The 17,287-nt window shown below is 40.8% G+C and overlaps 1 protein-coding gene across 1 annotated transcript in view; it reads right to left on the bottom strand.

Moving 5' to 3' along the window:
- Positions 1-216: 216 nt before the first annotated feature.
- The window catches only part of LOC145656144 (homeodomain-interacting protein kinase 1-like), a 37,230-nt gene continuing 20,159 nt past the window's right edge, over positions 217-17,287 (bottom strand). Inside the window, exons 2-9 of the mRNA XM_081709520.1 lie at positions 3,439-3,790; positions 2,505-2,872; positions 1,831-1,954; positions 1,440-1,544; positions 1,237-1,323; positions 754-935; positions 441-520; positions 217-239 (exon numbers count right to left, since the gene is read on the bottom strand). Of these exons, the coding sequence (XP_081565646.1) occupies positions 217-239; positions 441-520; positions 754-935; positions 1,237-1,323; positions 1,440-1,544; positions 1,831-1,954; positions 2,505-2,872; positions 3,439-3,790 (1,321 nt within the window). The remainder of the gene's footprint in view (positions 240-440; positions 521-753; positions 936-1,236; positions 1,324-1,439; positions 1,545-1,830; positions 1,955-2,504; positions 2,873-3,438; positions 3,791-17,287) is intronic.

Here is a 17,287-nt window from a genome sequence, read left to right on the forward strand (position 1 = left end):
GTTCTCGGTCTGCTTAAGTACTGTGTACTGCAAAAGCACAAGTAGAATTGAATTTTCCACAAATACACATACAAGAACCATAGAAGAAAGCATAGTGTTGATCTTATAGAATGAGAGACACAAAAAACCTCAGCTACAATTATCAACAATTACACAATGAAGTTTGGATTCAACGGAATTTCGTTTTGAACTACGGTAGAGTGGAATCTTTATCGGCTACTCGAATACTAGGCAACAACCTGATTCACCATTTGTGGATCACATTTGAGCAGTAACATGATTTGGTAGAACACTTGCATTTGAAACCATTTTTGTCTTCTTTTATAGGTGGAATCGGAGGCCAATTTGGTGATGTTTTAAATCTACTTAAAGAATAACAAACAAAAAGCCAACCCTAATGTAACATTTAAAAGAAGCACCGAAGTGGGCATCAGATTTACCATCAAACAGGGTCTTGCTGCTGTCGAAGCCTGTGCACTGCCGCTTGCAGATTTCCATGTTCTGCAAGCAAGATTTCAAACTGCAGCAAGAGAGAGAGACACACACACACACACACACACACACACACACACACACACACACACACACACACACACACACACACACACACACACACACACACACACAGGTGGGGGGGGGGTTACACTACTAGCAGAGAAACTCTGATGCTATTTGGATTTCTAAATTAACATGGTGTTCCTTAAATGTTTTTGAAACACTGACATGTAGATTGGAAGGCCTGGAGCAACTCACTGTGCACTCTGAGGGAAGTGGAGGAGGTGGGTCATGGTCAGAAACGGGTGGTTCAGGGTCTTCACTGGCGTGATCCTTTTGTGAGCGTCTAGCCTGAGCATCTTCTTTAGTAAGTCGATGAACTCCCGCCGGTCGGCCTTCTCCGCCAAGACGTCGGTGCCTTTCAGACTGGTCATATTGACCTGCGAGAGAGACCCATGGGTGAGTCATATTATTCACCAGCAGAGGGCGGCAATGCACCCAATACGAACGAAGTTCTGCAGCAAATTTCTACGCACTGCTCTGCCCTTCGCAGATGCCGTTCTCCAGAGCGACTTACATGTGCTACTCATTATGACAGCAGAAACGCTCGACCTTTCAGCTACCACCTTGTTCTACCTGCTCTATAATGTGAGCTGCGGGAGCCCTTTGTCACGTTCTTCAATTTCACATCGCAACACTAAAAGAAATGCGTATAGTTACGCGCACAAAAGCCCAAATAACCTGCATCATGTCGTCAAGGCAGTTTAAAATGTACTTCCGAGTCTCTTTGGACTTGATGCCACGCTCCGCCTCATGCTCCGAAGGTGTCTGGAGAAAGGAAAGAAAAAACAAACCATTCAGCTCCACCATTAAGTTACATGAAGTCATTAAGTTACGTCCCTTATAAAAAACACATGGCATTTGGCATTTGAAGACAGGCAAACCTTGAGTCTCCACAGGGGGTAGCAGTAGAAATAGTAGTGCGTCTTGGTCGCTGCGCTCAACATGCACTCTGCTGGTAGGCCCTGCGTCTCGGAGATGTAACGGATCTGCAGAGACACCATACGGCAAAAGGATTATGACTTTATTTTGAGTTAATCCTTTCATTTTCAAAGTGCATGTCTAAAAAAACAGGCCATAGAAACTCATTTATATTAATCCTAAAAATGAGCGGGCCGACAAAGCAGCTAAAAGGTCAAACTACACACACACAACACACACACACACACACACACACACACACACACATATCACTACAGCCACAAAACCACTACAGGTCTGCACCACTGATGCTGTACGGGCGTTAAGGCACAGCTCAAAGGACCATGTGCTTACCTGATCATATTCGGAGGCTCCAGGATACAGGGGCCAGCCCAGGAACAGCTCAGCAATGACACAGCCCAGGGACCACATATCGATGGCCTCACAGAATGGGAGACCCAAGATGATCTCAGGCGATCTGGACCAAAAACACAGAGATCGCCATCATGAAATCAGCCTCGGCTGATAATTCCGTGGGGGGGTGTTTGTGTTCCTAGACATTACACACCCACTATTCTAGTGTAACATGGAACCAACACTACAATGCACCAACACTACAATAATGTTGTTTTGCATTAAGTAAATACAGAGTACCAATGCAGTTAAACACCCGTTACTCAGTATATTACACTGTTAATTAACAGTGTAGCTACAATGTAATAGCGGTTTTGTACAGACTTGCTAAATACTGATATTACCAAAGCCTGCAGTTCAGCGCATCCTAACTAATCTCAGACACCGAAGACGGTTCATTAGGTGTTTTGCTAAATAACAGCACTCACATGACCCAATAAAAATAAACCACTTATAAATCAATCGTGCTCCAGTTAACTGTAATGCTCATCATAGGCTTTTAATGTGTAGCAGGGTTATTACAACTGTCCACAACATGCAGCTCTACTCTCAAGCACACTAGAGTGCAACGAGTGCATACTTATTTCTAACACGCCTCAGCACGTGTCCCTCACCGGTAGTATCTGGACTGCAGGTAGCTGGGGGCCTTGGAGAAGTGGCTAGCTGAGCCGAAGTCGATGACCTTGACGCGGTACGGCTGCCTGACGGGGTCCACCAGCATGATGTTGTCGGGCTTGAGGTCGGTGTGGATCAAGCCCAGGCTCTTCAGTTTCATGAGCGCTTTGGCGACCTGCTGCAGCACGGGCCGGATGCATTTCAGCAGCAGTGGGCTGAACTTGCTGCGCTTGAGGAAGTCGTAGAGGCTCTGCCCCAGCATCTCGAACACCAGGCATATGTGCTTCTTGTGCTGGAAGCACTCGTACGCGCGCACGAAGTTGAACTCGTCGGCGTTCTCCCTGCTTAGCCGGCTCAGGATGCTCACCTGAGGAGGAGCAAAGGAGGGAAGACGGAATACGCGTTAAGCCGAAGCTACGTGGTCACAGCTTCAAAGTTTGATACTGCTGACAAATAGCCTACTTATTTTCAATAGCATCAAGCACTTTGTGTACTTCCCTTCAACCATTCACTTCTACAGGATTTGGGAGATGCAATTATGGAAGTGGTCCCTTGGAAATGAACCCATGAACTTGCTTTTGGTACTCAAACAATGCAGATTAATGCTCTTTCATAACAATAACATTTTTAATGCACATCCAAACAGGCATGGCTTACACAACTGAAGCTAAATCTTCTTTTTAGAGTAAGCTTCAAGCTGTCCGTGTGTTATCCGAACTAGTTCCTACTGAACTAGTGAAAATTAGAACTAGTGTGCCAAACAAGTATTTCTGTGCTACCCTGGCTGTATACAAATTCCACAGTGTGCGTTAGCACATCTGACACCAACAGATCATATGTTGTAAAAACTGAAACAAACAATAACAGAATCAGGGCTACAGCTGATTCTAGGCCATATCAATAGCTTATTTAAAGCAGGCACAACTTTCCCACCTCGTTCTGGCCCTGTCGAGCATACGACGGATGACTTTTCAGGATCTTGATTGCGACTACTTCACTGGTGCCCCGCTTCCAGCACTTGGCGACCTGGCCAAAGGTTCCACGGCCCAGGGACTCCAAAACCTCGTAGCTGTTGGAGACGGAGCGGAGGATCTCGTTCTGCACCAGTTGGTACTCGCAATCGCTGCCCCTGGCCACACGATTGGACAACCCAGGGGAGGAGAGCTCCTCCAGGATCTGTACACTGTTGCTGCTGTGTGCCTCCTCTCTCTTCCTCTTGAGGCTGCCCCGCTTCTGATAGCCGTCAGCACGCCGCGAGGTCAATGCCTCGTCTCCGCCCTGCCAGCTGGAAGAGGAGGAAGACGACGACGAAGCCTCGTCCGAGGCTCCAGAGGGGGAAAAGACCATGGCAGGTAAGCCATCGATTGAATTGAACCCCGGATCCGAGGGCCAGGGTATCCCCGCCCGAATCCGAGGGCCAGGGCTCCCGCCCCGCGCAGGATTCTCAAATTTAACCTTCTTGGAGTGGGAGATCCCACTGAAGGAATCTGAAGGGCAAGAGAATATACCATTATGGAAAGATGAAAACAGGACTACTAACCAAATGAACGAGAGAGATTGTTTGTTCTTTGAGGCTGAATGTGATGTGCCATAATAACCATCAATTAGCTAAATTAGCTAAATCACAGAGCTTTGATTTTTTTTAAAACATCTACTGCTGTTTTAGTTTTAATTTTGAATATTTCTGTCTGAAGCAGAGCAGAGCCCTGATCGATGCCATTGTTTTTTGGGCAGGCTTTAGCAAGTGATTGCTTTCTCTTTACACGCTTCTCAGAAAAGACAAGTTCTTTGTCTTGCGTTACTCAAAGGTGGTTCTGTGTGCTAAAACAACATCTTGACCTTTCAGCGATGCTGCCACACTGAAAAACAGAAGGCCAAGAAAAAAACAGCTTCTATTCTTAGACTCTCTGGCACTCTAAGTGCTTGCTGATACCTTGCTGACTGCAGTATTTCCTACACCTTTCCAACTGAGAGGCTCCTGAACTTGCAGCACCTCTGTCAATTAATCAATTGCATAACAAGAGTTCATCCACTCTATAATTGAGGGAGATACCCCCTCTAATCATTAATGCTCATCATTACAAAGACCATTAGTGTAAGCTGATGAAAAATGTTTCAATGTATTTAAAAGGTAAAGAACAGAGTAGCAATGTAAAGATACCATTTATAATGCATTACATTTTAGTCTTTAACACAATCTCTTGCCCTGAAACAGTGTTTAGGGCGATTACAATGCTGTTTCAATATGTTTAAAAGGTAAAGAACAGAGTAGCAATGTAAAGATTCCATTTATAATGCATTACATTTTAGTCTAAAACACAAACTCTTGCCTTGAAACAGTGTTTAGGGCGATTACAATGCTGTTTCAATGTGTTTAAAAGGTAAAGAACAGAGTAGCAATGTAAAGATACCATTTATAATGCATTACATTTTAGTCTAAAACAAAATCTCTTACCCTGAAACAGTGTTGTTGGGCGATTACAATGCTGTTTCAATGTGTTTAAAAGGTAAAGAACAGAGTAGCAATATAAATATTCCATTTATAATGCATTACATTTTAGTCTAAAACACAATCTCTTGCCCTGAAACAGTGTTTAGCGCGATTACAATGCTTTGAAACGCTGTTTCAATGTGTTTAAAGGTAAAGAAGAGAGTTGCAATGTAAAGATTCTACTTATCATGAATTACATTTTAGTCTAAAACACAATCTGGGTTTGTGTGTATATAAATGATGTAATGTTACTGTTGTGGAACAAATTACTTCCATTTCCATTTTTTAAGGCAAAAATATTAAATGTTGGAATTTATCATTACATATTCATATGAATATGACTTTAATTTGTATACATATTTGTTGACATTAGCTATTTTGATCAGTCATTTTTGTGTCTGGTTGTTCTAGCTCATATTTAGCACGTTGTCCTTGACCATGTCCCTCTGTCCACAGGGTGGTGGTGTTGGACTGTGTTACAGACACGCTGCTGTTTTCCTGCAAGGTGCTAGTGGTCGGATTTGTAGGTGAGAAATATAGAGTGAAGTCATGTGTATATTACCCATACTACACTTCATCACATTCTGACCATGATGGCACATGGCAACACACTTTAATAGGTAACTCTGAGGGTTTTTCTACATTCCCTGTAAGGTCTGCTGGCTTTCTTCTTCTTCTCTGGGAGAATCAGGCTGCCATATGACAATTTCCAGCTTCAGCTGCTGCATTATTACTGGTTGCCCGTTATTGTACGTATTGTAACCTCAGAAAAGCTCAAGTGCTGACACTTGCGTCTGTGTGAGAACAAAACATCAGCATATTCAGTACACTGAAGAAATGGTTCTTTCTTTTTTAGATTCCAAAATGCTTATTGACAGTGATTGTAAACTCACTTTGTTTGTAAATAACCATGATTTACACATTTATTCTGGACAGCAGTTCCTCTCATAATACTGAAGGCCCAGCATGTATATCTACTACTGCTGTTTTTTTAGACGGTGATTGTGGGAGCTTATTTCATCGCGCAGGGCTTCTTTAGTGTGTACAGCATGTGTGTGGACACCCTTTTCCTATGCTTCTGTAAGCTGCTGCACACACACACACACGCACACGCACACAAACACACACACACACACACACTCTCTCTCTCTTCATTCCAGCAGTTCATAATGACATTGGGCACACACAGTCGAAAGCTTGTATGGTCTTGTCCCTTTACTTCAGGGAGAATAGAATTATAAAAAACATTATTAGCTCACATTTCACTCTCAAGCTACTACACATATGCCAATCATGAGGACTATATTGGTTTTATTTCCACTATGATGTTTCTGTCTCCTCTAGTGGAGGATCTGGAGCGTAACGACGGCACCGTGCAGAGACCATACCTCCGATTTACTCCTCCACATCAGCCGACTTTAAAAAAGAGATGCTTTTTTTTCTCAGAGATGAAGCTGGTTACATTGCTTATTTGCAGTGTGAGGTTTTACCAATGTGGTTTGGGCGAGGTCAAGTCTAGGGTCACAATACTGCTGCTGTCATTTTTACTGCAGGAATTTGGAATAATGGAGTAGCAAAATTCTGTCGAATGTCTATTCAGTTCCATATATGTAATAATTGAAGCTCTATAAATAAATCAAATCAAATTGTTATCAGATCACTCCACTAAATTCTTGATATACACTATCTTATGTACCTGTGGTATGACTTTCAGTCATTTTTACAGTAGGAATTTAGAGTAATAGGATGGCAATATCCTGTGAAATGTCTATTCAGTTCACTATATATCACTACATGAAGCTGAGTGAAATGCACAAATCAAATTGTTATCAAATCACTTCATTAAATTCTTGAAATACAGTTTCTCTTGTACTCATGAATGACTTTCAGTCATTTTTACTGTAGGAATTTGGAGTAATAGGATGGCAAAAGCCTGTTAAATATCTATTTGGTTCACTACATATCACTTTTCCTTGTACCCATAATATAATGTTGAATATATTTACTGTAAAAATTTAAAGTATTGGGATGGCAAACTCATGTAAATTGCCTGTTTGGTTATATACATGCAACTTTAGAAAGTCTTTAAAATAAACAAATCAAATTGTTATCACATATCACTACTATACTCTTGAACTACTATACTATACTACTATTCTCATAGTCAGTGTAGACGTAGTTTAGGTAGGGGACGGGAGACGTTGTCACTTAGCCTCACAGGTTACATCTTGGCGATAAGCCTAAGGTTACATTATTATGTAAAGATTATTTTATTATTTGTGTAGCTTTTTTTGTACGTTAAAAGCACAGTAACCACGGACAGTTTAATCGTATAGTCCTAAATATTCGATACAGGACATGGAAAATTGAGCGCGAGCATCCCATAGCATGGAAAGCAGGTGCTCGTGACCAAGCTGCCTTTGTTGATGAGCTAAGAACGAGAACGTGCTGTGACTTCCAACGTCACAATGTGTCAATAACCTGGAATGATGCGTCATAAGAATAGATTATCGAATGCAAGATTATTTTTTACTGAAACATTACACATTGCGGACTCTGTGTGATGGCGCTTATCGAAAGTGCAAGGGAGTGTACTGTAGTCAGCATGCCAGATTATTGCGGTGAGTTTTGTTGTTGTTGTTTTTTCCAGATATAGCCATATGCCAAAGATTTTATGAGAACCCATACGTCAAATACAATGGTTAAAAAAGAAAAAAAATGTACAAAACTAGCTTGTACATTTCATGTTAAAATAATAAATGTTCTTACGTACTTGGTAGGTCTACCTTATATTAAAAACATTTATATAGTGTACGATCTGTAACTGTGTATCAGATCGAAAGCGTATGTGTGCAGAAGGTGTCATAAAAAAAAAAGAAAAGTGTTGTAACGGCCCTAGTGTCGCTGGACAAGGAGCAGGACGGACAGACGTGTATTAACACACGATAAAGACACCGGCGCTCATATGCAACATAAACAGTGAACATAAAACACGAATACAGATAACGAACTATGTGAACACGAACATGGGCATTGACCGACTAAGATGCACACTCCCACAGCGGTTTAAACACACAGACGTTACAAGACTAAACCATGTGCAGTTGCGCGTTAATTACACAGGCGTGGTTACAAACAAGACTATGAACTCCCACTGCACGCGGCGGGCCGTACCACATGGCTAGTGTGAAGGGGAGCGTTCCATGACAACTGTATATAAAATGTGTTAGACAAAATATAGCGTACCGGTCAAAGGTTCAGACACGCGTGACTGAATATATGTTTTTCATAGGTTTAAATTCATTCTAATGTAATGGTATATACTTAGAATTTATAGAATATATATATTCTTCATTTCTATCTTCTCAGGGGAACCTCCTCCGTATGAGCCCATTTTCAGGCGACCAGTTAACAAGAGGCGAGTCCGGCAATCTCTCAGTGCTTCTCCGATTTACTCCTCCACATCAGCTGACTTTAAAAAACCATTTAAAGCTCTACACATCATGGATCACAGAATGTCTGTTATTAACGCTATACAAGAACTATACTAAGGCCATAGATCTAGACTAAGACTATAAAGTTATTTCACTTAGCTAAATAACTTTAATACATAATTTAAATCATGCAATGTGTAATAATATTTCTTGTTTTTGTTCAGGAGATGTGCAGACATTATCTGCTGTATTATTTTTGTGGCTGCCATTGTCACCTATATTCTTATTCGCTCCCTGGGTAAGAAACATTTCCAACTACACTTTCATGGGGGAAAAAAAATCATTATTATTGTGGGCTCAAGCGGAAGGTCTTTTACCCATGTATGGCTTGTGAGATATCCTTCTAACGGAGGTTCTAACACAGCGTGGCTGCTTGGAGACTCTCGTCATGTCGTGTTGCCCCAGAACTCCACTGGGATGTTTTGTGGAGCTGGAGTCAATGTGTAAGTCCCTCACATACTGGATAAGTATTTATATCTTCACAGGAATACCAAAACAGCACACCCAGTATGTAAGGAACACCGTCAGTATTCTTTCGAATGGACTTTAGTGAGTCGGACTAGGGTTACAATGGAGCTGTGCAGGTGCAAATCATGTGGAAACATGAAACATCAACAAGACAAGATGGGTTAGACTTTAGCTTTAAGATTTTCATGATTGGCACTGCACAGCAACAAGTGGAACCAATCAAATCACTTGTGTTTAATGATTGTCTCTAAACCAAGGGGTCCAAACTCAGGTCTAGGAGTGTCACAACACTGCAGAGTTTATTGGTTACCCCAGTCCAATTCACCCTCGAAGAAAGAACACTTAGCTGGGTAGTGGTGTGACTCTCCAGCACTGAATCCTGATACACATACTCAAAAAATTGAATAAAAATTGTTTATTTAATTGGCTAATATTCATGTGTCAAGCTGCATTTGTTTCCTGCATCCTCTCGTGTTTCAGTGACAAACCAAACGTCCTCTACTTTGACCTTCTGAAGTGTGCCAGAGCAACGACAGAAATGGACGCCATTCTAGAGGGTCTCCAGTGTCCAACCACTCAAGTGAGATTTCCACACAAATGTCCTGTTGACATTGTACAGAAACCAAACACGTATGTCAGTAGCCTTTTAGAAATATGCGCATGAGACTCATTTATTACAAAACAGTTTAGCATGTAGTATGTGAATGCCAGTTTGTAAGTCTGGGGGCTTGGGTCTCCTTTTGCTGCTTGGTTTGGGAGCCTTTTGCTCTATCATGCAATGAACAATGTGTAAATAGTGTAGATAGAAATATAAAAAGCAACACTGTGTTTAGCTACTCAAATAAGATCTCCTTCACTCTGTGTGTTTGTGCGTTGGTTTGCAGGTCTGTGTTAAAAAATGCCCTTCAGAGTTCTGGAAGTTGCCCCCAGAGGCGTATGCCCCAAATGCCCTGCCTAAAGACTTCTTTCAGCAGCAGTATTGTGACCCTAGACTTGACCTCGCCCAAACCACATTGGTAAAACCTCACACTGCAAATAAGCAATGTAACCAGCTTCATCTCTGAGAAATAAACGCTCACCTCACTCTTGACAGAACAGAATTTGTCGTATCAAAAGTCTTTGCAATATGCAACTCTTTGTACATGTAATTCATGCATTGGCTTAGCCACTCACGCATACATAGCATTTGTGCATACATAGCATTCTGCATGTTAAAGAGTTTTTCACATGCATTTCCACTACAGAGTGTCCAAGACATCCTCAATCAAGAGCTTTGTCCATATTTCTACACGCCAAGTAATCCAGGTAAAGACAGCAGGATTACACAACTACCTGTTAATTTGTCCATTCTGTTTTGTAACAGTTTGACTATGCTATGTACCAAAACATAACCAAACCACCAGGAAAGTACTTATACCTGCAGTGATAAGTCAGCAGGTTTAATTGTTAGTCATATTATTTTCTGTCTCTCCCTCCACCCAGAACTAGGGAGATGTCTGCCTAGCTTTGACTGGCAGGACGTTCCTCCAGACTTCTCTCTCCCTGGATTCGCTTCCGTTAATGAAACAGTCGAGCACATAAAGGGATATATGGAGTAATCCTTCACACACACATTTCACTCTCAAGCTACTACACATATGCCAATCATCAGGACTATATTGTTTTTATTTCCACTGTGATGTTTCTGTCTCCTCTAGTGGAGGGTCTGGAGCGTAATGACGGCACCGTGCAGAGACCATACCACATGCCCAGGTCTCTGTGGCAAATCCTCCACAAGAGAGACAGCTTTCTCCCTTAATGAATAAACCATCCAGCATATATTTGAGTCTTTTTTCTGTTGTTGTAACTGTAAAACTGTTCTCAACAGCATTTCGACCACTGTTTTGTTCAAAAGAGATCTGACGGGGCGGCCTCTGGACTGATCCAGTTTTGACCGAACGGCAGACACACACTGGATGTTCTGGCAAACATTTACATATCTGGCTGGACCTTAACCATGTTGCTCTGTTTATTTGATACGCCTACTCTTTTCATATACCGCACTGCTTATTGTGTAGGAGTAGGCTTGCTCCTAAATGTGGAGTATATGAGAGGCTTAAGGGGAAGTTGATATATTTAATTGAGTTTTAGTTCTTTGCCAACCTCTCTCATTATGTGTGAAAGATCACATTTCATGGGATGCTACAATATATTTTTTTTAATTCCTGAGTGTAATAATGTCAAGATTGGCCACCCTCCTGGACTCCCTCTTTCCGTGGTTTCACGTCTTGCGCTGCAGGCCGCTCCCCCCTGCAGCGTTGGTCAAGACGGGTAGACGCTTACCTGGGATCTCGTCGTTATCAAAATAAACGTGAGCCTGCTTCTTCCGGGAACGACGAGATGCCCGTGTACAGGCAGCCACGACCAAGGCACACAGCAGGGTTTAAATACATGAACTAGAAACGAGGGACAGGTGTACGCAATCAGTGTGAGGACAAAATGAAACCGTGGAACGGAACAAAACACAAGACATGGAAAACACGGAACATGGAAGGGACTGATCGTGACAATCAGCATAGATTATTTAACACAAAGATTCAGAACTGCTGGTGCTGTGTATTTAATCATCTAATATAGACACCAGTACCTCCACTAAAGCCTGCCATAATGATATCAACATCAAATGCAAAAAAAGTAATTTTGTTTCCAATAGTGAATCTAACACCAAAAAAAATGCCAAACAAATAAAACGTGATGATGGACATGCGCCTCTTTAAAGGATTTTCTCAATAAATATATGTAGAATTTATGACTATAACAGAAAACAGCAAAGAGAAAAATGCAAGAATGCATATGGCGAAGGACGTATGGCAAGTATGGCAAATTCCTCCTAAATGTCTATATGGTTCCATCAATGCAATATTTGAAGCTCTATGAAATAAACAAACCAAATTGTTATCAGAACACTCCACTATATTCATGAAAAACACTTTCTCATGTACTCATGGTATAACTCATTTTTACTGTAGGAATTTGGAATAATAGGATGGCAAAATCCTGTTCATGCCTATTCTGTTCCATATATGCAATAGTTGAAGCACTATAAAATACACAATTCATATTGTTATCAAATCCTTCCAATATATTCTTGAAATACACTTTCTTGTGTATCCATACTATTACGTTCCAATGTTTTTACTTTAATTTGGAGTAAAAGGATGGCAAAATCCTCATAAACATGTATTCGTTCCACTATATAATCAGTTTTTGAAACTCTAGAAAACAAACTAGTCAAATTGTTATCAGATCCCTCCACAATATTCATGAAATCCACTTTCTCATGTACCCATGGTATGACTTTCAAGTGTTTTACTGTAGGAAGCTTGAGTAATAGGATGGCAAAATCCTCTTAAACATCTGTTCAGTTCAACATATATCACTACTCGAAGATCTATAAAATACACAATTCAAATTGTTATAAAATCACTCCACTACGTACTTGAAATAAACTTCCTCCTGTACCCATGATATGACTTTCAGTCATTTTTACTGCAGGAATTTGGAATAATGGAGTAGCAAAATTCTGTCGAATGTCTATTCAGTTCCATATATGTAATAATTGAAGCTCTATAAATAAATCAAATCAAATTGTTATCAGATCACTCCACTAAATTCTTGATATACACTATCTTATGTACCTGTGGTATGACTTTCAGTCATTTTTACAGTAGGAATTTAGAGTAATAGGATGGCAATATCCTGTGAAATGTCTATTCAGTTCACTATATATCACTACATGAAGCTGAGTGAAATGCACAAATCAAATTGTTATCAAATCACTTCATTAAATTCTTGAAATACAGTTTCTCTTGTACTCATGAATGACTTTCAGTCATTTTTACTGTAGGAATTTGGAGTAATAGGATGGCAAAAGCCTGTTAAATATCTATTTGGTTCACTACATATCACTTTTCCTTGTACCCATAATATAATGTTGAATATATTTACTGTAAAAATTTAAAGTATTGGGATGGCAAACTCATGTAAATTGCCTGTTTGGTTATATACATGCAACTTTAGAAAGTCTTTAAAATAAACAAATCAAATTGTTATCACATATCACTACTATACTCTTGAACTACTATACTATACTACTATTCTCATAGTCAGTGTAGACGTAGTTTAGGTAGGGGACGGGAGACGTTGTCACTTAGCCTCACAGGTTACATCTTGGCGATAAGCCTAAGGTTACATTATTATGTAAAGATTATTTTATTATTTGTGTAGCTTTTTTTGTACGTTAAAAGCACAGTAACCACGGACAGTTTAATCGTATAGGCCTAAATATTCGATACAGGACATGGAAAATTGAGCGCGAGCATCCCATAGCATGGAAAGCAGGTGCTCGTGACCAAGCTGCCTTTGTTGATGAGCTAAGAACGAGAACGTGCTGTGACTTCCAACATCACAATGTGTCAATAACCTGGAATGATGCGTCATAAGAATAGATTATCGAATGCAAGATTATTTTTTACTGAAACATTACACATTGCGGACTCTGTGTGATGGCGCTTATCGAAAGTGCAAGGGAGTGTACTGTAGTCAGCATGCCACATTATTGCGGTGAGTTTTGTTGTTGTTGTTTTTTCCAGATATAGCCATATGCCAAAGATTTTATGAGAACCCATACGTCAAATACAATGGTTAAAAAAGAAAAAAAATGTACAAAACTAGCTTGTACATTTCATGTTAAAATAATAAATGTTCTTACGTACTTGGTAGGTCTACCTTATATTAAAAACATTTATATAGTGTACGATCTGTAACTGTGTATCAGATCGAAAGCGTATGTGTGCAGAAGGTGTCATAAAAAAAAAAAGAAAAGTGTTGTAACGGCCCTAGTGTCGCTGGACAAGGAGCAGGACGGACAGACGTGTATTAACACACGATAAAGACACCGGCGCTCATATGCAACATAAACAGTGAACATAAAACACGAATACAGATAACGAACTATGTGAACACGAACATGGGCATTGACCGACTAAGATGCACACTCCCACAGCGGTTTAAACACACAGACGTTACAAGACTAAACCATGTGCAGTTGCGCGTTAATTACACAGGCGTGGTTACAAACAAGACTATGAACTCCCACTGCACGCGGCGGGCCGTACCACATGGCTAGTGTGAAGGGGAGCGTTCCATGACAACTGTATATAAAATGTGTTAGACAAAATATAGCGTACCGGTCAAAGGTTCAGACACGCGTGACTGAATATATGTTTTTCAAAGGTTTAAATTCATTCTAATGTAATGGTATATACTTAGAATTTATAGAATATATATATTCTTCAATTCTATCTTCTCAGGGGAACCTCCTCCGTATGAGCCCATTTTCAGGCGACCAGTTAACAAGAGGCGAGTCAGGCAATCTCTCAGTGCTTCTCCGATTTACTCCTCCACATCAGCTGACTTTAAAAAACCATTTAAAGCTCTACACATCATGGATCACAGAATGTCTGTTATTAACGCTATACAAGAACTATACTAAGGCCATAGATCTAGACTAAGACTATAAAGTTATTTCACTTAGCTAAATAACTTTAATACATAATTTAAATCATGCAATGTGTAATAATATTTCTTGTTTTTGTTCAGGAGATGTGCAGACATTATCTGCTGTATTATTTTTGTGGCTGCCATTGTCACCTATATTCTTATTCGCTCCCTGGGTAAGAAACATTTCCAACTACACTTTCATGGGGGAAAAAAAATCATTATTATTGTGGGCTCAAGCGGAAGGTCTTTTACCCATGTATGGCTTGTGAGATATCCTTCTAACGGAGGTTCTAACACAGCGTGGCTGCTTGGAGACTCTCGTCATGTCGTGTTGCCCCAGAACTCCACTGGGATGTTTTGTGGAGCTGGAGTCAATGTGTAAGTCCCTCACATACTGGATAAGTATTTATATCTTCACAGGAATACCAAAACAGCACACCCAGTATGTAAGGAACACCGTCAGTATTCTTTCGAATGGACTTTAGTGAGTCGGACTAGGGTTACAATGGAGCTGTGCAGGTGCAAATCATGTGGAAACATGAAACATCAACAAGACAAGATGGGTTAGACTTTAGCTTTAAGATTTTCATGATTGGCACTGCACAGCAACAAGTGGAACCAATCAAATCACTTGTGTTTAATGATTGTCTCTAAACCAAGGGGTCCAAACTCAGGTCTAGGAGTGTCACAACACTGCAGAGTTTATTGGTTACCCCAGTCCAATTCACCCTCGAAGAAAGAACACTTAGCTGGGTAGTGGTGTGACTCTCCAGCACTGAATCCTGATACACATACTCAAAAAATTGAATAAAAATTGTTTATTTAATTGGCTAATATTCATGTGTCAAGCTGCATTTGTTTCCTGCATCCTCTCGTGTTTCAGTGACAAACCAAACGTCCTCTACTTTGACCTTCTGAAGTGTGCCAGAGCAACGACAGAAATGGACGCCATTCTAGAGGGTCTCCAGTGTCCAACCACTCAAGTGAGATTTCCACACAAATGTCCTGTTGACATTGTACAGAAACCAAACACGTATGTCAGTAGCCTTTTAGAAATATGCACATGAGACTCATTTATTACAAAACAGTTTAGCATGTAGTATGTGAATGCCAGTTTGTAAGTCTGGGGGCTTGGGTCTCCTTTTGCTGCTTGGTTTGGGAGCCTTTTGCTCTATCATGCAATGAACAATGTGTAAATAGTGTAGATAGAAATATAAAAAGCAACACTGTGTTTAGCTACTCAAATAAGATCTCCTTCACTCTGTGTGTTTGTGCGTTGGTTTGCAGGTCTGTGTTAAAAAATGCCCTTCAGAGTTCTGGAAGTTGACCCCAGAGGCGTATGCCCCAAATGCCCTGCCTAAAGACTTCTTTCAGCAGCAGTATTGTGACCCTAGACTTGACCTCGCCCAAACCACATTGGTAAAACCTCACACTGCAAATAAGCAATGTAACCAGCTTCATCTCTGAGAAATAAACCCTCACCTCACTCTTGACAGAACAGAATTTGTCGTATCAAAAGTCTTTGCAATATGCAACTCTTTGTACATGTAATTCATGCATTGGCTTAGCCACTCACGCATACATAGCATTTGTGCATACATAGCATTCTGCATGTTAATGAGATTTTCACATGCATTTCCACTACAGAGTGTCCAAGACATCCTCAATCAAGAGCTTTGTCCATATTTCTACACGCCAAGTAAACCAGGTAAAGACAGCAGGATTACACAACTACCTGTTAATTTGTCCATTCTGTTTTGTAACAGTTTGACTATGCTATGTACCAAAACATAACCAAACCACCAGGAAAGTACTTATACCTGCAGTGATAAGTCAGCAGGTTTAATTGTTAGTCATATTATTTTCTGTCTCTCCCTCCACCCAGAACTAGGGAGATGTCTGCCTAGCTTTGACTGGCAGGACGTTCCTCCAGACTTCTCTCTCCCTGGATTCGCTTCCGTTAATGAAACAGTCGAGCACATAAAGGGATATATGGAGTAATCCTTCACACACACATTTCACTCTCAAGCTACTACACATATGCCAATCATCAGGACTATATTGTTTTTATTTCCACTGTGATGTTTCTGTCTCCTCTAGTGGAGGGTCTGGAGCGTAATGACGGCACCGTGCAGAGACCATACCACATGCCCAGGTCTCTGTGGCAAATCCTCCACAAGAGAGACAGCTTTCTCCCTTAATGAATAAACCATCCAGCATATATTTGAGTCTTTTTTCTGTTGTTGTAACTGTAAAACTGTTCTCAACAGCATTTCGACCACTGTTTTGTTCAAAAGAGATCTGACGGGGCGGCCTCTGGACTGATCCAGTTTTGACCGAACGGCAGACACACACTGGATGTTCTGGCAAACATTTACATATCTGGCTGGACCTTAACCATGTTGCTCTGTTTATTTGATACGCCTACTCTTTTCATATACCGCACTGCTTATTGTGTAGGAGTAGGCTTGCTCCTAAATGTGGAGTATATGAGAGGCTTAAGGGGAAGTTGATATATTTAATTGAGTTTTAGTTCTTTGCCAACCTCTCTCATTATGTGTGAAAGATCACATTTCATGGGATGCTACAATATATTTTTTTTAATTCCTGAGTGTAATAATGTCAAGATTGGCCACCCTCCTGGACTCCCTCTTTCCGTGGTTTCACGTCTTGCGCTGCAGGCCGCTCCCCCCTGCAGCGTTGGTCAAGACGGGTAGACGCTTACCTGGGATCTCGTCGTTATCAAAATAAACGTGAGCCTGCTTCTTCCGGGAACGACGAGATGCCC

The sequence above is a fragment of the Electrophorus electricus genome, unplaced genomic scaffold (assembly GCF_041902795.1).
Source record: "Electrophorus electricus isolate QZ-2024a unplaced genomic scaffold, ASM4190279v1 Scaffold50, whole genome shotgun sequence".
NCBI classification, from domain to species: domain Eukaryota; kingdom Metazoa; phylum Chordata; class Actinopteri; order Gymnotiformes; family Gymnotidae; genus Electrophorus; species Electrophorus electricus.